Source organism: Sorex fumeus, unplaced genomic scaffold, assembly GCF_029834395.1.
Source record: "Sorex fumeus unplaced genomic scaffold, SorFum_2.1 ptg000098l, whole genome shotgun sequence".
Lineage (NCBI taxonomy): Eukaryota > Metazoa > Chordata > Mammalia > Eulipotyphla > Soricidae > Sorex > Sorex fumeus.
In genome coordinates this window covers 86,580,670-86,608,634 of record NW_026606155.1, presented here as the reverse complement: position 1 = coordinate 86,608,634, position 27,965 = coordinate 86,580,670, and the positions used below count along the sequence as shown (strand labels likewise).

At 42.3% G+C, this 27,965-nt stretch overlaps 1 protein-coding gene across 1 annotated transcript in view; it reads right to left on the bottom strand.

The window, feature by feature from the left end:
- SNAP23 (synaptosome associated protein 23) overlaps positions 1-27,965 on the bottom strand; it is a 47,764-nt gene that overhangs the window by 13,418 nt on the left and 6,381 nt on the right. Inside the window, exons 2-5 of the mRNA XM_056134285.1 lie at positions 5,351-5,440; positions 4,824-4,865; positions 4,381-4,429; positions 3,232-3,349 (exon numbers count right to left, since the gene is read on the bottom strand). Coding sequence (XP_055990260.1) covers positions 3,232-3,349; positions 4,381-4,429; positions 4,824-4,865; positions 5,351-5,407 — 266 coding nt within the window. The 5' untranslated portion in view covers positions 5,408-5,440. The remainder of the gene's footprint in view (positions 1-3,231; positions 3,350-4,380; positions 4,430-4,823; positions 4,866-5,350; positions 5,441-27,965) is intronic.

The following is a 27,965-nucleotide window of genomic DNA, read 5'->3' as shown; positions in this document are numbered from 1 at the left end:
GTATATTCAGTGAGTAGGACAGAGGAAACAACTGTTGAGTAAACTATAAATTAGCATGTACATTAGCCACAGCTTTTATACTCCAACCATATCATACTGGAATGGTAGAAAGCCTATGAGACTAAATTTTGAACTTCTCTAGTAAGTGGTATTGAGAAATAGTAATTTGTCTCCAAACTAGGTAACCATATATGTAACTAAGTCACAGACTGAAGAGGCAAGTGAAAGTGGGACATTTCTCTCTACTTCAGGGAACAACTGTTACCAGTTCAGGAGTCCCTGTACTCCACCTTTCTCTCTTGACCCGCTAAAACAGTTCTGCTGAGTTCAGAGGCTAAAACGTTGCTTCAGGACAATATTCAATTTTTTTTTTTCTTTTTGGGTCACACCTGGAGATGCACAGAGTTTACTCCTGGCTCATGCACTCAGGAATTACTCCTGGCAGTGCTCGGGATACTATATGGGATGCTGGGAACTGAACCCAGGTCGACCACATGCAAGACAAACGGCTTACCCGCTGTGCTATCACTCCATCCCCAATACACTACATTTTTTTTTCTTACCAGTATCCAAGAAAATTTTGCCTATGATTGCTTGGGAAACACAAAAATAACTTTAAATTAATATTTCTGTAGCTCCATTTCCTTCATTAATTTGATGGGGGAAATTTCTGTGATCTTAAACCATTTTAGGAATCAGTGATCTTCTGCTTATCATTTCCTGACTTGGGCTGATTTTTCTTGATCCTAGGAAGATATTCCTTCTTGTTCTCTTCATAACTGATTTTTCAAAAATTCATCCATTTGCCTTTTCTCCTCTTTAACCCTTCCAAGAGAGTACACAGAACAACAAAGAAAAAGGCACAAATAAGTGTGCACATTGTTAATTTGGACCAACTAATTCATACAATTGTGACTTGTTTGCTTAAAGTAACCTGAGAAATTCTGATTAACAAATCACAGTTATTGAAAATGCATTTCTGGGCTGGAGCAATAGTACAGTGGGTCGGGCATGCAGCCAATCTGGGTTCAATCCCCAGCATCCCATATGGTCCCCTAAGCACCACCAGGAATAATTCCTGAGTGCAGAGCCAGGAGAAACCACTGAGCATTGCTGGCTGTGACCCAAAACAAAAACAAAAAAATTTTTTTTAAAAACCCTGCATTTTGGGGTCAGAGTGATAGTATAGTGCCTAGCATGCAGCCGACCCAGGTTCAATCCCCAGCATCCCATATTTATGGGGACCCATATGGTTCTCCTGAGCAATACCAGGAATAATTCCTGAGTGCAAAGCTAGGAGTAACTCTTAAACTTTTGGTGTGACACCAAAAGCCAAATATAATAATAATAATAATAATAATAATAATAATAAATCCCCACATTGCTGCAGAGTCAACAAAAATCTAAATAGGTTGACAAATTTAGGTTGACAAGGAGTAAAATGCTGAAAATGCTGAAATCTGTAGAACTCTGTCTTCTACTCTTGGTTTTCTACACCAGCTGAGACAGCTGGAAGGAGTAAAGCTTATAACGATCTTTAAAAATGAATATAGCAGGAGCTGGAGCCATAGCACAGCAGGTAGGGCGTTTGCCTTGCACATGGCTGGCCCAGGTTCGATTCCTAGCATCCCATATGGTCCTCTGAGCACTGCCAGGAGTAATTCCTGAGCACATGAGCCAGGAGTAACCCCTGTGCAACGCCAGGTGTGACCCAAAAAGCAAAAAAAAAAAAAAAGAATATAGAAAACCCTCACTTATCATCAACAAGTTTGTGGAAACAGAATTTTTTTGAAGCAAGATAAAATGAAAGCAAACCTCTGATAATACTGTTTCAGAATTGGCAGGACTGTTTTTTTCTCATTGATATTAGAATAATACAAGACTAAGGACCTATCATCAGTAAGATGTCATTCAATCTCTACACACTGATCTTTCACTGAAGTTTCAAGTTATTCTGTTATATTTTTGGTTTCTGAGGCCAGAGTCAAGGTGGAGAATCAAACTGAGAACACTGTATGCAAAGCCTAAACTCAGTTCCGCCAATTAAGCTAGTAATCTGGCACCTGTTAATTACTTTCAAAAACAAAGATGAACTCCTCTACAAAAGGAAAGAAGATAGTTAATTGCCTTAATCCAAATCTATCTTGGTGTGAATATTTGTCACCACAATAAGTTTGGTCTTTCCAAGAAAAGTAATTTAAATATTTTAGACTCACCAAAAATAGTTTTTTAACAAGCATAATCCCATACACCAAACACAGTATGAAGGCTTTTACTCTGAATTTACTACAGACTTAAATTCCCATTCTTAGTTGAGTCTTGCTTCATGTTTGATATGCAACAAAATTATATGAGTCACATCTAATCATATCTCAGTAAGGACTTACGTCACAGGCCTATACTACAAAAGGTTCCTAAAAAGTTCCCTGAACATATATAAGCTCCACTCCAATCTACTAACCATTTATTCTGACACCCAAGTTCCTTGACAGCCTATGCATTACTTATTTCCAATTCTCAGCTGTATGAATCCTGAAGCTTAAATCAAGTAAATCAAGTTCCTCTTTAGTTTTTATATAAATTAAATCTTTCATAGGAAAGGAAATGTTCTCCCAGTTCTTTTATGTCCATCCAAATTCTTCTAATTAGACTGTGACCCCAAGCCCTACTTCTATAATATGTTCTCTAAACCAATACTTATCAATTCTATAAACTTAACTTTAATCTGAATCAAAAGACCTAACACAGGATGTACTTATTTTTCACTTCTTGCTATTCTTTCTCATATAACCAATCACATGCAAAGTCCTTTGAAGATAGGATTCAAGCTTTTTACTTTCCTAGCTATCCCTCATTTTGCCTTCCACAGTATATATAATATATATGTAGTATATAATATATATTTAAAATATTCCATTTTTAAAAGAAAAAGACACCATCTCCATCCTGTTCTGTATTATCCACATGTACATTTCCCTCCCATTTTATTATTAAAAACTGAAATTGAGACTTCAAGGATTTATCCATTTTAAGTCACAGTTTTTTCAGTGATCATTTACCTTAAAAGTTTCTCATACCTGATGGAGAAATAATTGATCAAACGAAATTCCTTAGTTAAGGACTAGTCACACATTTGACCTTACTGGAAAAGTGGGAGGTTAGGGAAAGAGGACACTCTTAAATTTACTTTTTAAAAGAACCTATTCAAAATGATCCTATATATCAACTCACCTATTACATGGGCAGACACAAAGGCCACAGCACTTGTTGAGTTCTGTTAAAGTCTTCTCTGCCTCTCTCATGTCTTTATTTATTTGGTCCATGCCTTCTTCTATACGGTTTAGTTGTTCTAAGAATAAGTTGTTAAAGTTAAATTTTGTGTTATATCCACAGTATCAACCAGAAAACACTATTATTATGGAGCAGAAAGCTTCATCCTTAAATCCAACAATGATGCACTGTAGTGACTGAACTAGTGCCGAGGTATGACATATTATCCAGTGTGAAACAGTCTTTCACATATGGATCCTGAGGCACTTGATCTCTTACTGTAGAATGATTTTTCTTTCTTTTTTGAAAAATTTTCTCTTGCTTCTCTCTCTTTTTCTCCCTCCCTCCTTCTTCCTCTCTCTCTCTATCTCTCTCTCTCTTGTATTTTTTTCTTCTGTTTTAGTTTTTGGGTTACACCCAGCAATACTTAGGGCTTACTCCTGGCTTTGCACTCACAAATTACTCCTGGACAGTTGCTCAGGTGACTGTATAGGGTGCCAGGATCTAACCCCAGTAGGTTGCATGTAAGGCAAGCACACTCCCAGCAACTATTGCTCTGACCCCTTTTAATTTTAATTTTGTTGTAGAATAATTTTTCTAAAATAAATTTGTATACAAGAAAAATGTGAGGCTTGAACATCCTTGCAATCAAATTAATATACTTTGACCATAATCAGATCTAGATCCCTAGCATTTCTATCACTGAACAGGTCATCACAAGACGAATAAAAACTAGACCATATTTCACAAGGCTAACTCAAATAAATGTATGTTTCCAACCTCACCTTACATGCAATCTTTCTGCGTTGGATCCTAGATCTATTTGAAAACTTACTTACCTTGATTTTTGAAAACAATGCAAGAATATTATAAAATCTAATGTACTAATTATGACTAAATTATTAATTCAATTCAAATATTCAATTCAAATAATTTAATTCAAATCAGAAGGAAAACAAACAAATTAATCTTATCTTACAAAGGGAAAGCATACCCAAAGGTATGTATGATGTTTTAATATGTAGCTGAATATTATACATAGTTGATCTGAAAGAGGCTTTCTGGCTTCATAAGTCAAATGAGGAATTTCTGCCAATAGCTTCAACTCACCCCCTTGTTCATCCAGCATAGTGATAGTCTTGATTCCTGTATCCTGAGACTAAAAGAAGGGGGAAAAATTTGATATCACGACATATCAAAAACTAAAGAAACAAAACCTACAAGACCTGACAGACAGCAAGAGAGGCTCATTCAGCAACCTAAGTTCTCAGAGGAATAGAGACCAAAAAAAAACAAACAAAAAAAACCACAAAAAAACCAACCCAATATCCCAAAATCAAGAGACTTTCTTTAACATACTAACTTTCGCATTCCAATTAAGTTATAAGCTCATGATTAATGGATCCTCCCTGTCATATTCCAATATTGCCAAAGGGAACAAAGAGGATCAATAATGTTTACATGGTCTGACAATTACACCACTGAATCAAATAATAACACCTAATTGATCCAATCCTGACAATTTCCATACTTACTTAAGAACATGTTCTTACCTCAATAGCTAAACCAAGGATTCTCCTTGTACTTTCCAGAGACTAAGGGGTAAAAAAACAGAGTTTTAGTCTTCTAAAAAACATAGCAGGGTCAGGAGATGGCTCGCATAGCAGGCAGAAGGTTCAGTTCATTCCCCAGCACTCCGAGGTCCCCTGAACACCACACTTTCAGGAAGAATCCCTGAACACCAAGGTGGGATCAGACCCTGAGCACCACCAGGTGTGGCCCAAACACCAAAAATTGATAAAGAGGAATAAAACTTAAGTAGCTAGCAGTTGCACTGCAGGGGAAATGCATTCTTTGATACCTGAGTAGAAAAGGTTTTCAAAGAAGGCCTGTCAGGCCACAGAAACATGAGATGAACTTTGTGTGGCGGGATCCTGGGTTTGATTTATAGCACTGCATGGTCCCAAGCAACACCGGCAGTGGCCTGTATACCTCTGTTGTGGTCCCTAAACAAAAACAAAGGTTCTCCCCTTTCACTACAAAACTGGAAGAGAATTTCTTATTCCAAGTAAACACTTACCTCATCAGTCACCTGGTTAGCCCTCAGCTGAATTTCTGCTGAAGATAGATTATCCATGGTGAATTAAAATTCTTGAGAGGCACGGAAATTCTGTAAGGAGGATACAAAAGCAGTTTGAGTAAAGTATGGATTTGTGAAATTTACTTAAAATTCTCTCCTTGCATGTGTGAGACTCCCAGTTCCATCCTCGGCAGTGCCCCACACTGCTGGGTGTGAACCCTGGCAATACCAAGTGTGATCTCTGGCACCACAGATGAAACCTACCATGCACTTTAGCCAAGTATACAAACACCACCATCACCACCTCCAATTATATACAAATAAAATAAATTACTGCTTAAAATATAAAGTAACAAAATCCTACTCTTATGATTCAAGAACAAAGAAAACATTCTGAAAGCTACCAGGATAGTCACTAAGGAAATGAAATTATTTTTATTGTTGACAAGAAAGGGGTAAACGTAGGTACAAAAAACCTAAAGAAAAAAAAGAAAACACCTCAGGTTTTTATTAAAAGTAGACTAGCCCTTTCCAGTTACTTTACTGATTGTTGTTTCAGTGAAGTTCCTGTGAAAGCAATAGATTATTTTTATACACACAGTAACTTTGTGTATTAGAGATCTTACAGACATCCAAATGAAAATACTTAGTTGTAATTAGAGTTATAATATTGTGTATTATTCTTTGAGAAGTTATATGAATGTTAAGTACTATGTGACAAACCTAGGTTATTTTTATTACATTTGCTAGTTTTGTGTTTAAGTGTTGAAAACTATTATAAAAAGTTCCTTGCCCGTAACATATAAAATCCACTTCTTGTCTAGATCTCTAACCCAGGAAACATGTGACAATGTCTGGAGATGTTTTGGAAAAGAGGGTCCAGTATTGGTTAGAAATAATGCTAACCATTCCATAAATGCTCCTCTGGAGAGTCGGCTGTCCGTCAGTGCTGAGACTGAGAGTTTCTGCTTTGGAATATACTTGCTGACACCTGGGAACTGACTTAATCTGAATATAGTAAAACAGATTGGGTTTTTGTTTGCTTGCTTGTTTGAAAACACTGAACTCTTTCAAAGTTCAGTCTTTTACAGCCCACAAGATGGGAGAAATTATTTGCTCAACACTTACCTGATAAGAGGTTAATATCAAAGATATATGAGGTACTGGTAGAATTTCACAAGAAAAAAACATCCAACCCCATCAAAAAATGAGAATGAATGAAACTTCCTCAAAGAAGAAATACAAACGTTTATATTTTCATGTACCAAAGGTACATGAAAAAAATGTTCTCTATCACTAACAATCAGGGAGATACAAATCAAAACAAGATAACATTTCACACTGCAGAGACTAGCACACATCAAAAAGAAAAAGAACAACCAATGAAGTGGATGCAGGAAGAAAGGGACTCTCATTCACTGCTGGTGGGAATGTCAACTGGTCCAACCTTTCTGAAAAACAATATGGACGTTTCTAAAAAATCTAGTAATTGAGCTTCTATATGACCCAGAAACCCCATTTCTTGGAATATACACCGAGGTCCCAAAAACAAAATGGAAAAAAGACATTGGCATCCCTATGTTCTTTGCAACACTATCCACGATAGCCAAAATCTGGAAACAATCTAAGTCCAAGAATAGATGACTGGATAGGGCTGATAGCATAGTGGGTAAGGTGCTTGCTCTGCAAGCGGCAGACCCAGGTTTGATCTTCAGCATCCCATATGGTTCCCCAAGCACTGTAATTCTAGAGTGCAGGGCCAGGATTGCTGAGCACCACCAGGTGTGGCCCCCACACACACAGAAGGAAGGAAAGAAAGAAAGAAAGAAAGAAAGAAAGAAAGAAAGAAAGAAAGAAAGAAAGAAAGAAAGAAAAAGAAAGGCTGACCGAATAAAGAAATTATGGTACATACACACAATGGAATATTACTCGGTCATGAGAATATAAGTCATAATATTTGCTGCTACATGAAGGAAACTGGAGAGCATCATTCTGAATGAAGTAGGGGAAAGAGAGTGACAAAGAATGATCTCTCTCATACACAGAACATAAGGAAACAATAGTCAAATAACAAATACCCGAAGGCAATGAAAATGAACATGAGAACTGGAAGTCAAGTAAGAACCTGCCACTTGAGGGGGCTGGGAGATAAGACAAGGAGGGGGAAATGTTTATGGTGGAGGAAAGCGTTCAACTGGAAGGAGATGGTGCTGAAAGGTGTTAAAGTGTTATGTATGAAAACCTATCAGCAACAGTACTGTAACTGACTACAAAGTGTCTTTCCCCCCCCCCCCCCCCCCTTTTTGGGTCACACCAGTGATGCACAGAGGTTACTCCTGGCTTTGCACTCAGGAATTACTCCTGGCGGTGCTTGGGGGTCCATATGGGATGCTGGGAAACGAACCAGGGTCTGCCATGTGCAAGGCAAATGCCTTACCTGCTGCCCTACCCCCTGTACTATTGTTCCAGCCCCAACCACAAAATGTCTTTAAAAAAAAAAAAAACCCGCCTCTCCTAATAGACAGTGGGTGGGAAGCAAATGTGTGTGTGTTTATGTGTGTGTGTGTGTGTGTGTGTGTGTGTGTGTGTGTAAATGGAAACTTGGTGAAAGGACCATGTTGAAACATCATATGCCTGAAACCCAATCATAAATAACTTTGTAACTTCACAGTGACTAAAACTTAAATAAAAAAAAAAAGGCACACAGCAGTGATGAAAACTGGTGGGTGGGGCTCCACAACACCTGGAGAATTCTCCAGCTGGTAACAAACCAATATTGCCAGGAGGTTCCAGATAGGGCAGGTGCTGTCTCCCCGCCTTCTCCAAATGGAATCCCAGTGACCATGAGCTTCTACGAGCATGGCTCCAGTATGTGGGCACCAGGATTATTCTTCCGAACTACATGGCCGCGAAAGCTGCCTTTCCTGATATGAAAAGTGAGCAATAGAAAGTAAATTATCTAGTGTCAGTTCCTGGAAGGCAGGCGAATGGTGGTGGGAAAATCCAAGCAAAATATGATGCCCAACCGAAATGCATCTGGACTGTGCATTAAACTATGGCGCCATGCCACCCTGGGAGCGGTGGGTGTTTGTCCCTCCACCTTTTGCCCCTGGCGGCCGGGACATGGTGGCCACTATCTTTCAGAGCCTAATGAACAGCTAGAGACTGCACACGAGACCTCACAAAGATGGTGGGTGGAACCGGCCCTGCTCCCCACCCTGACAAGGCCCATGAACGCCTCCTCAGGCTCCTGAATGACCATGATTCCAGAGGCACACAAACCAATCTCAGAACCCAGCGGCTTTTGGCAGTAATCCCTCCAGACTTATTACTAGAACATCAGAAATCCAATATCGGGTGGCCGCAATAGCAGCCGTGTGACATCATATGCTCTTCATAATCAGCAATAGAAAACAAATTATCTAATGATGTCTTTTTGGCAGGTCTGATTGTTGGGGAAAATTCCAAGTAATAATGGTGGGTCTTTTGTTGTAATATTGAATGTGATCAATGTAGAGAGAGACCAGGGCTCCGGCAGCCGAAGACCTCCAGGACCAGCCACCACCATGCTGAGACCACTCTCCGCACACATGAAGGTACTGGCAGAGGGACAAATCCACGCGGGTTCCGGGGCCGAGATCTCCAAGCCTACTCGGATTGGAGTCGAGCATCCTCCACCCAGATCCTCCAAATTCCAGTAGGCGGGGGTCACACCCACCACCTGGCCCCCTGGCGCTGTGTAATCCCATCAACGACCAAGACTCAGAGACTATAAAATCCAGCTCCCGGACGAGAACGGTGCAGTCTTCTGCCCCCGCGCCTGGCTGTTCCCTGCCGGGGCCCCTTGGAGGGGAGCGGGTTGAGCTTTCCTCCCCGCCCCGACCAGGGCTCCGGCAGCCAAAGACCTCCAGGACCAGCCACCACCATGCTGAGACCACTCTCCGCACACATGAAGGTACTGGCAGAGGGACAAATTCCACGCGGGTTCCAGGGCCAAGATCTCCAAGCCTACTCGGATTGGAGTCGAGCATCCTCCACCCAGATCCTCCAAATTCCAGTAGGCGGGGGTCACACCCACCACCTGGCCCCCTGGCGCCGTGTAATCCCATCAACGGCCAAGACTCAGAGACTATAAAATCCAGCTCCCGGAACCATGCAGCCGCAAATGCGGCCGTGCTACATCTTATCAGGACATCTTTTTATGACATCTTATTATCTCATTCCTACTTTGGACAATCTTGCAGGCTATCGAATGTAGCCTGCCCACAGGGCAGAGTCTGGCAAACTCCCCGTGGCGTACCAAATATGCCAAATACCAGTAACAATGATGGGTCTCATTCTCCTAAAGAGCCTTGAATATAATCTCAGGGTTAGGATGAAAGAGACGTTACTGGGGCCTGCTCGAGGCAATCGACGAATAACAGGATGATGAAATGAAATGAAAATGAAATGTAGAGAGAGAGAGTAGAGTGGAAGTCAGGCAGGGGAGAAGTGGGGGGGGGTATACTGGGGTCCTTGGAGGTGGAAAATGTGCACTGGTGAAGGGATGGGTGTTTGATCACCGTATGACTGATCGAGACTTAAACTGAAAGGCTTTGTGACTGTTCTCACGGTGATTCAATAAATAAAAAATTTTCAAAAAAAGTTCAATCTTTTAAAAATCTAGAACAGGAATTTATCTTTCCCTAACATCTTAGGACTGATACTTCAATAAACAAGCAGAAAAATTAAAGTACTCAAGTAGAGAGAAACAAAGTTATATACAGGACTGTTTGGGTTTTTGTTTTCTTGAAAGGCAGGCATTTGTTATATTTTCCTATCCTTAACACTCGCAGCATCTGACACTCTAATAAAACTGCTACTCTAATATGAGTTAAATAAACAAGCAGAAAAAACAAAGTATTCAAGTGGATAGAAACAAAATTGTTATATGGGACTATTTGTTTTGTTCTGTGAAGGGTAGGAATTTGTTCTATATTTTCACCCCTAATGCTTGCAGTTATTTGATAACTGGTACTCTAATAAATGTATGCTAAATAAACAAGCAGAAAAAGAGTATTCAAGTAGATATTATGGAACTATTTAGTTTTTTTTGAAGACTGAAGTCTTGTAAGGCAGGAATTTATTATATCTGTGCATCTCTAAGGCTTGCAGCATTTGACAGCTGGTACTCTAACAAATGCAGGCTAAATAAGCAGAAAAACAGAGTGTACTATTCAAGTGGACAGAAACAAAGTTATAATGTAATAGAGTGACCTGCAAATAATCTCCAGAAGAATGCTGTCCCACATGACTCCCCCCACCCGCGCTATCACATACAAATCTTTTATTAGTCACATTCACAAGTGATTGTTATTTTCAGAAAAATCATCTATGCTAAAGCAAAAATGACAATATGAAATTTTCTGTGCACAAAAAGCATTTCAGTTAGAGTTCTGGTTATAATTCTAGATAGAATAGACCATTTTAATAAAGGTTTAAAATTAGTCACTGAAGTACATTCTCTGCTACCAGCATCACAATCAATCAGGTGTACTTTCTTTCCCTCCTTCCACTATTCTAAAGAAAACTATCACACCCAAAAAAATTTTTTTAGGCTTGCGCTTCACGTTGGTGTTCTTCTTTGAACACATCATCTACTTGTTTATCTGCTTCTTTGCTTGCCGACTTCCACTCTGGAGAAGCCTATACTCTCTCTTTAACACACACTTTCCCTTTTTCTCCCCTCACATTTTTTTTTTTTACCCGGTGTAGTTCAGAATTTACTCCTGACTCTATGCTCAGAGATCAGTCCTAGCAGGCTCAGGGTACCATATTGGGTGGGTGCCAGGGATCAAAACCTATTCGGCTGTGTGCAAGGGAAATACCCTACGGTCACTCTGGCCCCTACAGTTTCAACAAAACCTATCGTGCTTCACAAAATTTCAACTATGCTTGAAGCTAATTCCTAGTGGTACTCAGGGATCATATATGGTGCTGGGGTCAGCTTGAACCTGCATGCAAGATAAGCACCCTACCTGATGTACTACACTCTGGCCACTTCAAAAAAGAAAGATTAAAACCATCAATGTATGTGTAAAATTATTATTAAAAAAAAAACACTTAGAAAAAATGGCAAATTTCCAATCATCCTTGATATACATAACTGTGGCTTTGGCAAAGGTTTATATGCTAAGATACAGAATAAAAAAATATTAATTAAGAATTGCTTGTTTAGGGGGTCAGAGAAATAGCACAGCAGGTAAAGCACTTGCCTTGCACATAGCTGACCTGGGTTTGATCCCCAGCATCACATACTGTTCCATGAGCCCACCAGGAGTGATTCCTGAGTGCAGGGCCAGGAATAAACTCTAAGCACCTTGGAGTGTGACCCAAAAACAAACAAAAGTTGCTGATTCATTAGATATAAACAGAACACTGCATTATTTGTTTATAATACTTCATTCAGCATGTCATAGAAATGTTCATGCTATAGTATCTTTTGTGACGATTTTAGTGACCAATATGAAAAGAAAAGTTGCCTTATACTCTTTCACCTTCAGGTTTTTGTATTCCATTCCTGATTCTGTATCTTTCTGTTTCTTAACACTCCCTCTGTTTGTCCTAATGGCTTCATGTTTCTCCATATTTTAGAGCCTCAAGAAACCTTTCAAAGTCTGCCCTTCTTAAGCAGTAGCTCATCTCCAATCTAATCCTTTTAATAGCTGCTATTAAGTCATTAGAGTTTTTTTTTTAATTTAGATTTTGGGCCACACCCAGAACTGCTCAGGGATCACTCCTGACAGTTCAGGGGACCATATGGAGTGCAAATGATCACTTGATGACTTGGGTCAGTCACAAACAAGGCAAATTCCCTACTTGCTCTACTACCTTCTCCAGTCCCTGTTTTCATATTTAATGTCCAAAAGAGCAGAAAGTCATAAGTAATACACATACTCAAGTTTAATTCCTGAAAATGAAAATCCCAGTAAACTTTCCCGATACAGTCTCCAGTGGGCAGGAAAAAATTTTTCAGATAAGGAGGCCAGATCTCTCAAATTGCTTTATTTACAATTCTATTTCTGAAAGTGATTATTGTCAGAAACAAATCACTGATGCTATCTTCCAAATATCAATAGAGATTAAATGCAAAATTGACCTCCCTAGAAGGTGAAGATTCAAAGAGTTCTTCTAATTAACAACAACAAAAACTAGTATAGCTAAAGAGTCAATTTTGGAAGGTCAGAAGGATCATTTGAAAGACACACCCTTTGTTGAATTCAGAGAGCCGGCCAGTACTGGTTAACTTCCCTGTGCAGATGACACACAAGGTAAGAAATGGCCTTCTGTGAAGTACCCACTATTAAGCATGCTGAGAAGGTGCTGAGTATATGATAACAGTAGTTAATCGAGGTGACAGAGAAGCCAGAGAGGAAAGATAGTATAGTCAAGGCATTTGCACTGCAACCTGTAGACCCCTGTTCAAATCCACAGCACCACATTAAGGGTCCCCTCATCACCATCAGGGGTGACATGCCCAAAGCACAGAGCCTTGGGCATGAAACATGGAAAAATATCCTCCAGGCTTTTTTTTTTATGAGGTTTAATAAACTACTCAGAAATGCCAGTGCTACCTAGAACCAGAATAAAGCTTTGTATACATATGTGTATATGGAATGGGGAGAAAATTGGCTGCATGCAAAGAACTCACCTTACCCATGGTACTCTCATGCTGGTTCCATCTTCAATGTTCTTTTCTTATATATACTCTAATAGACGGACTCCTATCCCTTTTCTAGTGCTCCTCATGTACTATGCTATATGTACATCTTTGAGAGCAAAATGAAAAATATCAATCAATACTTTTATATCTTATAGTTCCCTATCTATGGTTCATTGGGCTTACTGAAATACTTTATTATAAAAGTGGAGGAGAGTGCAAGAAAAATTGAGGAACTAGTTACATATCCCACCAAGTATTTACATCTATCATATCTGTTATACATCTACAGACAGGAAGCTAAGATTCACTTTGAGTAATCTGCTCAAGGTGAAATCAGTAAACAGCAGGCTTATTATTCAAGTCTGGATCTACTCAGAGGCCAAGGTCTGGTAAATAATCTTACATACCTGTCCCTAGGCAGTATCAGATGATATGAGAACAGGTGAATATTTAAAAAAAAAACACTTAGTACCCAACCTCATGGCTCATTTCAAAAGTTCAGATGCCTTCTGTAATTTAAAATAAATGAATAAATAAACTAAAAACCCTATCACATTCATAGGAGTTTATTTTGCTTTTATTTAGTCCTGAATGCTGTACCGCTACAGCTCTCACTAGCATTCCAGTGGGTTTTTTAAAACATCATTCTCCTCTCCCCCCATCCCCATTTCCTTTTCCTCTTTGGAAACCACCAGATATTTTTTCTTTGTCTCAGACTTATTTTTGCTGTCTTCAGGGTATCTATTTGGTGCACAGAACAGAACCCACAACCTCATGTATGCACTCCACCACTGAGTTACCTACCTGGCTGATCCTTTCATTGTGTTTGGTTTGTCTGCTTTTGTTACTTTTATTCCACACATGATAGATACTACAGACACTAAAGAAGTGAAAACAAAGAAATATAGAGAGTAACCATGGCTTTCTTTCCTTTTACAGGGTTTTTTTTTTTTTTTTTGCTTTTTGGGTAACACCCGGCGATGCTCAGGGGTTACTCCTGGCTCATGCACTCAGGAATCACTCCTGGCGGTGCTCGAGGGACCATATGGGATGCTGGGAATTGAACCTGTATCGGCCATGTTGGCTGCGTGCAAGGCAAACGCCCTACCCGCTGTGCTATCGCTCCAGCCCCTTCTTTTACAGTATTTTAATTTGGGTATTTTGCAGGGGGGTGGGGGGGGCACATTCTGCAATATTCAGGGAAATATGCAATGTCAGGGACTGAACCCAGGCCTCCTGCATTCAAAGTGTGCACTTTAAGCTATCTCTTCAGTTTTATTTTGGTTATGGGGCTACACCCAATGACGGTGCCCAAGGAACCAACCATATGGAATGCTGGAAACTAAACTTGGTGGGCAAGTGTCATACCTCTCTGCCTCATTCCTGCTTTATTTTGTAAAAATAAAGAATCATTTTATTAGGATGTCCTCCCCAGCCAGGAATTAAACCCGGTGCCTCATACATTCAAGGCAAAATAGTCTACCATTGAGCCACATCCCAGTACTATAGTTTTTTAGATCATGAAAATATCTATATTAGATTGGAAAAGGAAAACACTATTAAGAAGGAATTTAAAAAGTGTTTTAGGAAGTTCACGTTTTCACTAACAAAAATGGAGACAGTAGTAACAGAAGAAATAGTGATTTAAATCATCATCAAGTCTACAGTATCTGTCAATAAAAGAATAATTTAATTAATTATACTGGAAAGCAAGAATTTTGCAGTTCAAAAATTCTACCACATTTCTTAAAAAAAAAAATCAAAGTGGGGCTGGAGCAATAGCACTGCGAGTAGGGCATTTACCTTGCACGCGGCCAACCCGGGTTTGATTCCCAGCATCCCATATGGTGCCCCCAAGCACCACCAGGAGTAATTCCTAGGTGCAGAGCCAGGAGGAACCCCTCTGTACCGCTGGGACCCAAAGAGAAAAAAAAAGAAAAAGAAAAAAAAACCCACAGTGTAGTTGTTCCACAAGTTACTCATGTAATTTACTACTATCCTCTTAATTAACTACTAGATAAAATTTGCAATTCTCTTTGGCATATTTTGATGAGACTTTTTTTCCCCCCATTTTTATAATTTTATTTATGGAATCACCGTGAGAGCAATTACAAAGCTTTCGGGTCTAAATCTCGGTCATACAATGAAACACCCATACCTTCACCAGTGCCCATTCTCCACCACCAAAAACCCCAGTATACCCCCGCCCCACACCCTCCCCCTACCTGTGGGACAGATAATTTCCACATTACTCTCTCTCTACTTTGATCACATTCAAGATTTCGACACCAGACCCACCATTATTATTTGAGATTTTACTCCAACACTCAGATCTGCTGAAAAGGCAACAGAAGACAATTCGTTTTCTATTGCTGGTTATGAATAACATATGATGTTGCATGGCTGTAGTAGTGGCCACGTGATTTTGAAATTCCAAAATTTTAACACTTAAATCTGGAGGGATTTCTGTCAAAACCTGCTGGGTTCCAAGATTTGCTCCTGAGTCTCTGGGATCATGGCCATTAAGCAGCTTGATCAGGAACCAGAGAAGCGGTTTGTGGGGATGACTTGGGGTCTCGCTGGGGTGGGAAGGAAAGGACCGTCTCCACCCCAATCCCGTGAGGCCCAACATGTCTCATCACTGCGGGTCCAAGCCTGACTGTCCAGAGGCCTCTGACAGATGGCGGCTACCGAGCCACCAAGGGGGAGCAGGCAGAGGGACAGCACCCTTTCTCCCCTGGGGTGGCCCGGTGACAGTAACCTACTGCGTGGTCTGGACACATTTCTGCCAATAGCCGCTGGGTTTTGAGATTTATTTCTGTGTCTCTGGGATCATGGCCATTAAGCAGCTTGATCAGGAACCAGAGAGGTGGATCGTGGGCGATGACTTGGGGTCCTGTTGAGGTGGGGAGGAAAGGACTGGCTCCACCCCCATCCTGTGAGGCCCAACATGTCTCATCACTGCAGGCTCAAACCTGACTGTCCAATGGCCTCTGGAGGATGGCAGCCACCGAGCCACCAAGGGGGAGCAGGCGGAGGGACAGCACCCTTTTATCCCTGGGATGGCCTGGCAACAGTAACCTACTGTGGGGTCCGGACATATTTCTGCCAAAAGCCACTGGGTTTGGAGATTTGTTTCTGAGTCTCTGGGATCACGGCCATTAAGCAGCTTGATCAGTAGCCAGAGAGGCCGTTTGTTAGTGATGACTTGGGGTCTCATTGGGGTGGGGAGGACAGGAACAGCTCCACCCCATCCTGTGAGGCCCAAAATGTCTCGTCACTGCAGGCCCAAACCTGACTGTCCAATGGCCTCTGGAGGATGACGGACACCAAGCCACCAGGGGGAAGCAGGCGGAGGGACAACACCCTTTTCCCCCTTGGGTGGCCCGGCGACAGTAACCTACTGTGAGGTCCGGACACATTTCTGCCAATAGCCGCTGGGTTTCGAGATTTGTTTCTGAGTCTCTGGGGATCAAGGCCATTAAGCAGCTTGATCAGGAGCCAGAGAGGCCGTTTGTTAGCGATGACTTGGGGTCCCATAGGGGTGGGAAGGAAAGCACCGGCTCCACCCCCATCCCGTGAGGCCCTGTGTGTCTCATCACTGTGGGCCCAAACCTGACTGTCCAGTGGCCTCCAAGCTGCCAGGGGGGAACAGACTAAGGCACGAAACCTACTCCCACCTGGGCTGGCGTAACCTACTGCAGGGACCGGACGCATTTCTGCCAAAAGCCGCTGGGTTTCCAGATTTGTTTCTGAGTCTCTGCGATCATGGCCATTAAGCAGTGCAATCAGGAACCAGAGAGGCCATGCCTCCAATTATATAGCTGAGCCAGAGGTGGCTTGTGGGTGTGTTTCCCACATGCCTAACTTTTGGCTGTTTACTTTCTTGGTAAACTTTGCCCCAAGTTTTTGGGGACTGGCCAAAGGCACGGCAGCAATTTTGGGGTATCTGGAAGTCTGAAGGCGCCATCAGGCTGCTGATGCACTCGCCTCACAGGTACAGATTGACCTGCTGGCGGCACCATACCCACTTGATGAGACTTTCATGGTAACCAGCAGGCTTATAACTAGAAATTTCTGTTCACAGCAGGCTAGCAGAGTTGTCAGTTCAGTAGTGGAAGTACCAGCACTCAAATTCTGGCCCCCAAAAGTATTTATTTTATGACTTCAAGCAAATCACCTAATCCCACTAGAACTCACTCTCGTATTTATTTATAACAAAGAAAGCAGAATCTAAATCTATAATAGGCTGGATTTCTGGTTGCAGGATTAAAAATCACCCGGGCTTGGGGCTGGAGAGATAGCACAGCGGGTAGGGTGTTTGCCTTACACACAACCAACAGGGCCGACCCGGGTTTGATTCCCAGCACCCCATATGGTCCCCCGAGCACTGCCAGGAGTAACCCCTGAGCATCACCGAGTGTGACCCAAAAAGCAAAAAAAAAATAAAATAAAATAAAAAAAAAATCACCCGGGCTTTGGAAAAACAGAGCAGGGGCTTTGAGGACCTGCCTTGCAAGTGTATGGCCACAGGTCTAAACCCCTGCTGTACCACATGGGATTTGAATGATCCTGCCAGCAGCTCTGCTACCTGGGATCCCTGAAGCTGTACCATGGCCAAGTATGTGTGAACTCCAGTCCCCACCATAGCCAGAAAGCACAACTTCTGTTGAGCCATGTATATGTGCATCCCAACAACCCACAGCGAGCACCTGAAGACGTGTACCTCAACTGAGAGTGTGAACCCCACACAGGGTGTGTAAAGCACCCAAGCTAAGAGAGCAAACCTCAGTGAGGAACTCAGCCAAGTGTGCAAGCCTCACTCCCTGGTGTGTAACTCCTGGTCATTGCAACAATAATATCAACCCCTACAAGGGGCAGGGAAAAGATAAAAAAAAATTTTTTTTGTACAGGGATAAGATGCTTGCCATGCATGTACCTGGCACCTCATATGGTTTCCCTGCCAGGAGTGAACCCCTAAGCACAGAACCAGGAGATTCTCAGTTCTACTTGGCATGGCTCAAAACTTCCCCTCCTTCTCATCCAAAAAAAGGGGGGCAGGTGTGAAGAAAAAGTACAGTGTAAGGGTAGGACATTTGCCTTGCATGCAGTTGACACAGGTTCAATCCTTGGCATCATATATGGTCCCCCCTAAACACAGAGCCTGAAGTAAGCCCTGAGCACTTCCACGTGTGACCCCTCAAACCACAATTTAAAAAATTAAAAGAGGTTATTCATATGCAGTATTTAAGCACAGTGTCTGATGCAGATACTCAAGTCTTAGCTATTATGTTAATTAACATTAGGGAAGCAGAGAAAGTAAGTAAAATGCAACAATGTCTAATGTGAAAGACATCTATGGAAGGGCTACTAAATATTAACTTTCATTTGTAAAGCTAATCTGAATATTTTATTTGATGAGGCTATTTAGGATATACCGATGAGCTTTCATGTTAACCGTGAGTCAGCACATGTTAAGACAGATGTTAACCGAATTTAATTTAAATGAAACCAAGTTTCCTGATGATAGGAACTTATCTTGACAAATACATATATAGCTTCACATGCCCAAAAAAAGTAAAAATGGTTACCCTTCAGTGTTTTTTTTTCCCTAGTCCAAGCTGAGAAAATACAAACTACAAAAGAGAGATTTAGATTATAAAGTGGCCAAAGTAAGTTTAGGAATTCAGGGAGAGGATGTGTGGACACAACCAGCAATATTTGGGGAGTCATTTCCAGCAGTGCTCAGGGTACCATGCAGTACTGGGGATCAAACCTGGGACTATTACAAAAAAAGCATGTGTTCTGTCCCTTTGAGCTATCTTTTTAAAACTTTAAACAAACAAACAAAAAAGAACTGCCAAAGAAAAAGGAAAGGGAAAATCAAGCATGTGTTGTAATTACCTGAAAGGGGAGGGAGGGGGAGGGTGGGTAATGGGTAAAAACTGAAAGTGAATTATCAAAATATAACCAATGGCCATTGTGGCGGTATAGTAGAGCTGAGTGAATTTTCTAAACTGTTTTCAATGTAGTTATATTACTTTTAAATTTCACATACTTATTCATTTTGTTTTGGGGCCACACCCAGAAGTGCTAAGGGCTTACTCGGCATATTGGGGATAGAATCTGAGTTGGCCATGCACAAGGCATGCACCCTACCCACTGAACTATCTCTCTGGTCCCTAGTTTTATATTTTTTAAGGTGTGTTCTATATGTCTATTAAATTATTATGATATTTTGACTGTTACTATGATACCTTCACTCTCTAACCCATTACTTAGACTTTCAAAAGTGAATAAAGACTTTTTCAGAAGTAAGCTGCCTTAAAAAATTGTTCTCAACAATGAGATATCATTTCACACCACAGAGACTGGCCCACATCCACAAGAACAAAAGCAACCGGTGCTGGCGTGGATGTGGCGAGAAAGGGACCCTCCTTCACTGCTGGTGGGAATGCCGGCTGGTCCAACCCTTTTGGAAAACAGTATGGACAATTCTCAAAAAATTAGAATTTGATCTCCCATTTGACCCAGCTACAGCACTCCTAGGAATATATCCCAGAGAGTCAAAAAGGTATAGTCGAAGTGACATCTGCAATTGTTTGTTCATTGCAGCACTCTTTACAATAGCCAGAATCTGGAAAAAACCTGAGTGCCCGAGAACAGATGACTGGTTAAAGAAACTTTGGTACATTTACACAATGGAGTACTATGTAGCTGTTAGAAAAGATGAAGTTATGAAATTTACATACAAGTGGTACTACATGGAAAGTATCATGTTAAGCGAAATGAGTCAGAAAAAGCGGGACAGAAAGATTGCATTTATCTGGGGAACATAAAGCAACAAAACGGGAGACTAACACCCAGGAATGGCTCAGATTAGTACCAGGAATTTTGCTCCATGACTTGAAGGCCAGCCACATGTGCTAGGTGAAAAGGAAGCTCAGATAGAGAATAGAATTCAGAAATTCTAGAGTGTTGTGAGACCCTCCCGGGGTGGGAGAGTGTTGTGAGACCCTCCCGGGGTGGGAGAAGCATGCTAAAAGTACTCTATAGACCAAACATGATAGCCACTCAAGGCCTCTCTTGCAAAACACAGTACCCAAAAGAAGAGAGAGAGAACAAGGGGGAATGCCCTGCCACAGAGGCAGGGTGGGACGGGGGGGTGGGGGGGGGGTAGGGGGTGGGAGGGATGCTGGGACCCGTGGTGGTGGAGGATGGGCACTGGTGGAGGGATGGGTACTTGATCATTGTATAACTGAAACCCAAGCACAAAAGTTTATAAGTCTATAACTGTACCTCATGGTGTTTCACTAATAAAAAAATTTTTTTAAAAAATTGTTTTATGTTTGAATGTTTTCACTCTAAAATACTGAGAAAGCAGTACTCTCCATGTATTAGTCGGTCACCCAACCTTATCAGAATGGCCAATCTTATTTTCTCTATACTCCCATCCATTTTACCACCTTTGTATCATTTTAAGGCAATCCAACAGACTGCCATTTAATACCGATTTCTAATTTCACACATTTTTTCTGAATCCCTAAAGACGTTGATGTTGTTATGGAGGCTTGAGAAAGAGGTCTTGAAGGTGAGACCTAGGACAATAGACAGATGATACTCTGGAGGAAGTTGTTATAACTTACGTATTCCATCTAAGATCACTGCTTCTTTATAGAATCCTCTTTCATTTGCTTAGCATTTCGCAATGAAATCTGAGAACTTACTCAGAACCCCTTAAAGTCTTTTTCCCTGACATACTTTCGCAGAAACTTTCCTCTAAATATCTCCTGGCATAATTTTAGGACAGATTGTTCTACTGTATTATTTCTATACTTATGTGGTTTGGAATGGGTGATTATCTTTTAATAGATGAAAGTGTTTTCACAAACTTGCTTTACAGTATGTGCCAATTGGAATATTTCTCCTGAGAGACTAAAAACTGATAGTTATGCTTATAAATTAGGGCTTAGTATTTTTTCCCTTTGTTTTCTCAAATCTCATCATTTGTTCCCCAGGGTTTCACAAGCTATCAAATCTTGTGGTAAAAATAAATGTGTGAGGTCAGAGAGACAGCTCTGTGGGCTGACTGCACACTTAGTATGCAGGAGGTCCAGCTTCTGTCCCTAGATTCCCATGTTCCCCCTAGTACTACCAGGAGTGATACACTGAGAGGGCACAGGGCCAGGAGTTAACCCTGAGAACTGTTTCATAAGGGTTCTCTTTTTTAAGGGTTTAAAGCTGGCACCTTCTCCCTGTACCTCTGCTGACAGAAAGGCTAGGAAGCTTACAGCAGTCTTTATAAAATAAAGGCACAGACCCATTCACAAGGGCTTCATTGTTATGGGTTAAGAATATTCCAAAGGCCATCTTTGAAGCGTTCAGAATAAGAGAAGGAACACATGGAGGGTGCGGGATCCCGGAGGAAAAGAAAAAAGAAAAAACAGGTTCCAAAAAGAGCCGAGAGCACCGGCAAGTTCCAGATGGAGTAGGCGCCGCATCCCGCCTCCCCCAGATGGAACCCTGGTGACCAGAAGCCTCTACAAACACAGCTCGAGTATGCGTGAACGAGGACTTTTTCTCAAAACATCTCTCTATATACAAAGTGATCAATGAGAAGTAAACCACCCAATCTTTCTCCCTGAAAATCAGAGTTAAGTTTGGAGCATGGCCACAGCCCCAGAAACACAAGGACTTAATGCAGAAACCAGCAGCTTAGAGCAGAAAAGTGAACGGACGATGAGTTAACCCAGGCCATCATTTCTGCCCCGAGGGGAAAGGGTGTTGCCCCATTCGCCCTCTCTTCTCTGGAAAGAAGGATGGCGGCCGCATGGGAGCCATGTGGACAGCAGGTATGAGCCGGGGGTGTGGGGGCGACTAAAACCTCATGGGAAGAGGGGCGTTCTGGTCCGTCCTTCACGCCCTACCGAGGTCACCAGTTGCCCCCCGCGAGCGGCTCTCCAGCACGGCCACGGCCCCAGAAGCACAAGGACTTAATGCAGAACCCAGCAGCTTGGAGCAGAAAAGTGAACGGACTATGCATTGATCCAGGCCATCAAGTCTGCCGGAGGGGAAAGGGTGTTGCCCCATTCGCCCTCTCCTCTCTGGAAAGAAAGATGGCGGCCACATGGGAGCCTTGTGGACAGCAGGTATGAGCCGGGAGTGTGGGGGCGACTAAAACCTCATGGGAAGGGGGGCGTTTCAGTCCGCCCTTCACGCCCTACCGAGGCCACCGGTTGCCCCCCGCGAGCGGCTCTCCAGCACGGCCAGGACTCCAGAACACAGACACCAATTTCTTAACTATCTGACTTTCAGTAGAAATACTTCCAGGGTCAATAGGTAAAAGAGCAGAAATCCAAAACCAACATTTAATTCTTGAACCCAGCCGTAGAAAGCAAATCACTTCACAATGCTTTTTCAGCATGTCTGATTTGGGGGGGGGGGTAAACTCTAAATAATAGTGGTGAATCTTTTATTGAAACAATGAATCTAATCAAAGCAGATAGAGTGTTAACTAGAATTCATCTGCCTCACAGGGATGGGGAGGGGTGGGGGTGGGGTTTTATTGGGGTTCTTCATGGTAAAAAATAAGTATTGGTAAAGGGAAATGTGTTTGATATTTGCATGACTGAGACATAAACCTGAAAGCTTTGTAACCTTTCCCACAGTGATTCAATAAATAAAAAAAAAAAAAAAAAGAATATTCCAAAGACCAGCACTCTCTCTAAAAAAAAAAAAAAAAGGATAATCCGATAGCACAGCAGGTAGGGCGTTTGCCTTGCACGCAGCCAACATGGCTGACCCAAGTTCGATTCCTCCACCCCTCTCAGAGAGCCCGGCAAGCCACCGAGAGTATCTCGCCTGCACGGCAAAGCCTGGCAAGCTACCTGTGACGTATTCAATATGCCAAACACAGTAACAACAAGTCTCATGATGGAGACGTTACTGGGCCCGCTGGAGCAAATCGATGAACAACGGGAGGACCAGACCGGATTCCAAAGGGATCTGGGAAAATGAGAGTTCAACAGGCTGGAGCCCATGTTTTGCCTACAGGAGCCCCGGGTTTGATCGCCAGCAGCACATGGTCCCCTGTGCACTGAGTAACCTCCCACCCCAAACCAAAGGATGTTGTCCAAAAATAAGCAAACAAAAGAGTTCTGAAGATCTCACCTACTAATAACATCACACCAAATATTAGGATTTCAACATATACATTTTGAGGAAGGTCACAAACATCAGGCCATAGCAAACACTTTTTAATTCCCCATTTTACAGATGTTGAAACTAAGGAATAGAAGTTTAAGCAACTTTTGCAAGTTCCTAAAGTAGCGTTAGGATTGTATCCACACTGAGTTCCAAGTACTATTACACCATTAATGAAAAACAGAGAGCCATGTTATAAAATCATTCGAATTGCAGTAGCTTTGCCTGAAGAAAAATATGTACCTTTTTTTTTGTTTGTTTTTCTTTTGGGGCCACACCCAGCTGTGCTCAGGGATCACCCCTGGCAGGCTCAGGGTGCCAGGGATCTAACCGAGGTAAGCATGTTTAGGGGCAAGCATTCTACCTACTTTACTACAGCTCTAGCCTCAAGAAAAGCACATGTTGCACTGTCACACTGTCCTCCAGTTGTTCATAGATTTGCTTGAGTGGGCCCAGTAATGTCTCCACTGTGAGAATTGTTGTTACTGTGTTTGGCATATTGAATACGTGACGGGTAGCTTGCCTGGCTCTCCGAGAGGGGCGGAGGAATGGAACCCGGCTCTACCGGCCACATGCAAGGCAAACACCCTACCCGCTGTGCTATTGCTCCAGCCCAAGAAAAGCACATACATTAAAGGAATTAAATTCTGATTTTCAAATATTATGTCTAATTCTAGACTCAGAGAACATTTTTTGTTTCTGGGACCACACCCAGTGGTGCTTAGGGAGCTACCCTGTCTCTGTACCTGGAACAATCTGGTGGTGTTTGGGGGACCTTGAGCTTGAGCTCTGAGTGCTTTGCATGTTTGAGCTATCCTTATAGCCTTTAGAACACTTTTCAGAGCAGACATTTGCTAGCTTGGCAACACATTATGATGACTTGATGAGGCTTTATAAATCTGGGAGATCATATGTGAGAGACTGAGTTCAACTCAATTTAAAATTTAATGGATCACCTCCTTTCTTCTCCAAGAATAAAAACAATGGTTGGGGGAGAAAAAAGATAGGTGGAAAATAAGACAGAACCACTATGTGAAAAAATACCTATAATACACTTCATTAAGATCCAAGTTCAGTCTGAATTTATTGCAATTTCTTGGAATCTGAAAACATGCCTTCCCGTAAATTTAAAAGGATTAAGGACCCAATCTTCCTTTCTTGTAAGGGAAGCTCTTGACAATATATTAGTATCTGGTAGAAGAGAAAATGGCTGGAGCAATAGCACAGTGGGTAGGGCGTTTGCCTTGCACGTGGCCCGCTGACACAGCCAACCTGAGTTCGATTCCTCCACCCCTCTCGGAGAGCCCGGCAAGTTACCGGGAGTATCTCGCCTGCATGGCAAAGCCTGGCAAGCTCCCCGTTATGTATTCAATATACCAAACACAGTAACAAGTTTCATAATGTTACTGGGCCCCCTCAAGCAGATCAATGAACAACAGGAGGACAGTGACAGTGACAGAAGGGAAAATGAAACCTAAATAAGACAACATCAACAGTATTATATGATTAGTTGGTATATTGGAAAACACTGAAATGTTTTTAGAGTTATAAAATACCATTATACAAAGTTATATACTATTATTTAGCCCGGCAAGCTACCGAGAGTATTCGATATGCCAGACACAGTAACAACAAAGTCTCCAATGGAGACGTTACTGGGCCCGCTCGAGCACATCGATGATTTCCTAACGAATTGTCTAAATTTCATTTTCAGTTTCATGCATGTCACAGTCCAGCACCACACCCTCCTACGAGTGATCACTTCCCTCCACTGTAGAGCACAGCTCCTATCCTTCCCTCCCCTCTAACTATAAATCTTAACATGACATTCAAAAAAAGGTGTCATAAAGGACCAGATAGTACAGTGGGTAGTGTGCTTTCCCTGCACACTGCTGACCTGGGTTTGATCCCCAGGACCCCAAACGGTTCCCCAAGCAGTGCCAGGAGTGACCCCTGAGCATGGAATCAGGAGTAAACCCTGAACACAGGTGGGTGTGGCCCCCAAACCAGTATATGTATAGATATGTACACATATGTATGTGTATATATATGTTTACATATACACATACACATACACATACAAACACATATAATTCCTTTCTTTGGGACGAGGGATAAGGCTGAAGTGTACAGCATGTACCTTGCTCAATCCTTGGTGCTCTATCCTCCTCCCCCCCAGTGTTCTCCCATACAGTCTGTGTGGCCCTCATCAACCCAAATACCACTGGGAGTGGCACCTATATAACAAAAATTCCTTTCTTCAAAGGATTTTTTTCGTATCCTGCAAGCAAAGCATGTGCTCAAGCCATTTGAGTGATCTCTCTTTCCTCCTGCAATAAAATCTCTTTACTTCAAGGTGCCAGAAAGTCAGTACAGGAATTATTGCATGTAGTCGATGCAGGTTGGTTTCCCAGAATCACATACAGCCCCTGAGCACACAAAAGGTCAGTAACTCAGCACTGCCAGAAACCAAAACAAGAAGTTCTTTACTTCAAAATAAAACAAAATTAGTTGATGTATATAAATGCTCAGTATCAAGATTCATGAAGAATAATTATTAGTAAATCAAGCATGTATATTCATGTCATTTCTTATGTTCACTATGGGTTCTGATTCCTGGAATGAGAATGTTTAAAAGCTAACAGAAAGCTTCTGGATGAACTTTTAAAAAGCTAAAATACCTAGATAGATGGGGTAAGTATTATATCTAGGCCGGGTGAAATCTGCACTTATAGCACTGTAGCACTATCCTTCTGTTTTCCATCAATTTGCTCGAGTGGGCACCAGTAACATTGTGAGACTTGTTGTTACTGTTTTTGGCATATTGAGGACACCATGGGGAGCTTGCCAGGCTCTGCCGTGCGGGTGATATTCTTGGTAGCTTGCTGGGCTCTCCGAGACGGACAGAGGAATTGAACAGGGGTCAGCCGTGTGCAAGGCAAACGCCCTACCCTCTGTGCTATCGCTCCAGCCAGGGTGAAATCTAGCTAATCACAATCACCTCACATCTCATATCTCACACTGATTCATTAGTTGCCATTCAAGACTCCTAAAGAAGTACAACTATAAGGGCTGAAGAAATACTACAGTTGGGGGCTGGAGCGTTAACATAGTGGGTAGGGTGTTTGCTTTGCATGTGGTCAACCCAGGTTCGATTCCCAGCATCCCATATGGTCCCCCAAGCACCGCCAGGAGTAATTCCTGAGTGCATGAGCCAGGAGAAACCCCTGAGCATCGCTGGGTCTGACCCAAAAAGCAAAAAACAAAACAAAACAAAAGAAACAATACAGTAGTACAGTGGGTAGGGGGTTTGCCTTGCATTCAGCTGACCTGGGTTCGATCTCTGGCATCCAATATGGTTCCCCCAAGCACCACCACATGTAATTCCTGAGTGCAGAGTCAGGAGTAAGCCTTGAGCACTGCAGGGTGTGGCCCAAAATCCTCTGGCCTTTCTCCCAAAAAGTACAACTAAAAGTATAAAATAATGAAATAGCTGGAACAGAGGGATAGTACAGCAAGTAAGGCACTTGCATGCAGCTGATCAGGGTTCAATCCCTGCCATCCCATATGATCGCCCAAGTACTGCCAAGTGTGATCCCTGAGAGCAGAGCCAGAAGTAAGCCAGCTCTGAGCATCATCAGTTGTGCCTTTCCCCACCCCCTCCTCCTACCCCCCTAAAGCACAAAAATAGCTGCACTGCACTGTAGCACTGTCGTCCCGTTGTTCATCGATTTGCTCAAGCAGGCACCAGTGACGTCTATTTATTGAAAACTTTTTGGAGGGGTGGGGGTGCTCTCCCAGCCAGTGATTTGGATACCTAAGGGCCCCTTAGAATCACTGGAGTGATTCTCAGACAATTGGGCTAGTGGTTCGAAGCAAGCACCTAAGAATGTGGTGCTGCATGGGCCCTGCAGTGCTGAAAATAACCCAGGCCAGTGGTATTCAGGAGACTTCCAAAGCTATATCCAGCAGAGACCCTGAGAACTGGCAAGTGAAGTCCCTTTACCCCCATAAAAGTTCTCCAGGGAGCTAGTGCATGGCTTACTGGTAGAGCAGTAAGCAAGAGGTTGCAGATTCAATCCCTCATATTGCATCACATGCCGAGTGTGTGTCCCTGGGCTACAACATAGTGTGAACTCTCCAGAGTGCATGTGAGCACTGCAACTAAAGTGGGAGTACCAAAACCATGGATGTCTCATGTTGTTGCACTGACCCCCTCCCAGTCAGTGCAACAACAGCAAAGGGGGAAGAAGTAAAATAAAAACAAAAGTAAGAATCTCGTGGTATATGAATCATGTAATACCATAGCGAACACTTAAAGAAATGTTCACACATGGGTCAGAGAGAAGGTTCCACAGCCTGCGTGCATACTCTGAATGAAGGAGACCGGGTTCAATCCCTAGCACTGTGCAGTCCTCTGAGCACCGCTGATTGCAACGCCAGAGCTGGAAGTAGTCTCTGGTAACCTCCAAGTGTGGACCAAAAGGAAAATAAAATCACACACATGAAAGGACAAAAATGTTCATATACACACTCAAGAAGTATGGTTGCATAAGGGTTGGGATGTGTGCTGCATTTGATCCCTTTCACCACATGGTCCCAAGCACCACAGTCTGACAAAAAAAGATGACAGATGGGGTCAAAGAGATAGCACTGAGTCAGTCATGTGCCTCCACCCAGTACTATCCTCTCTGGAATTGAGTAAAGCAC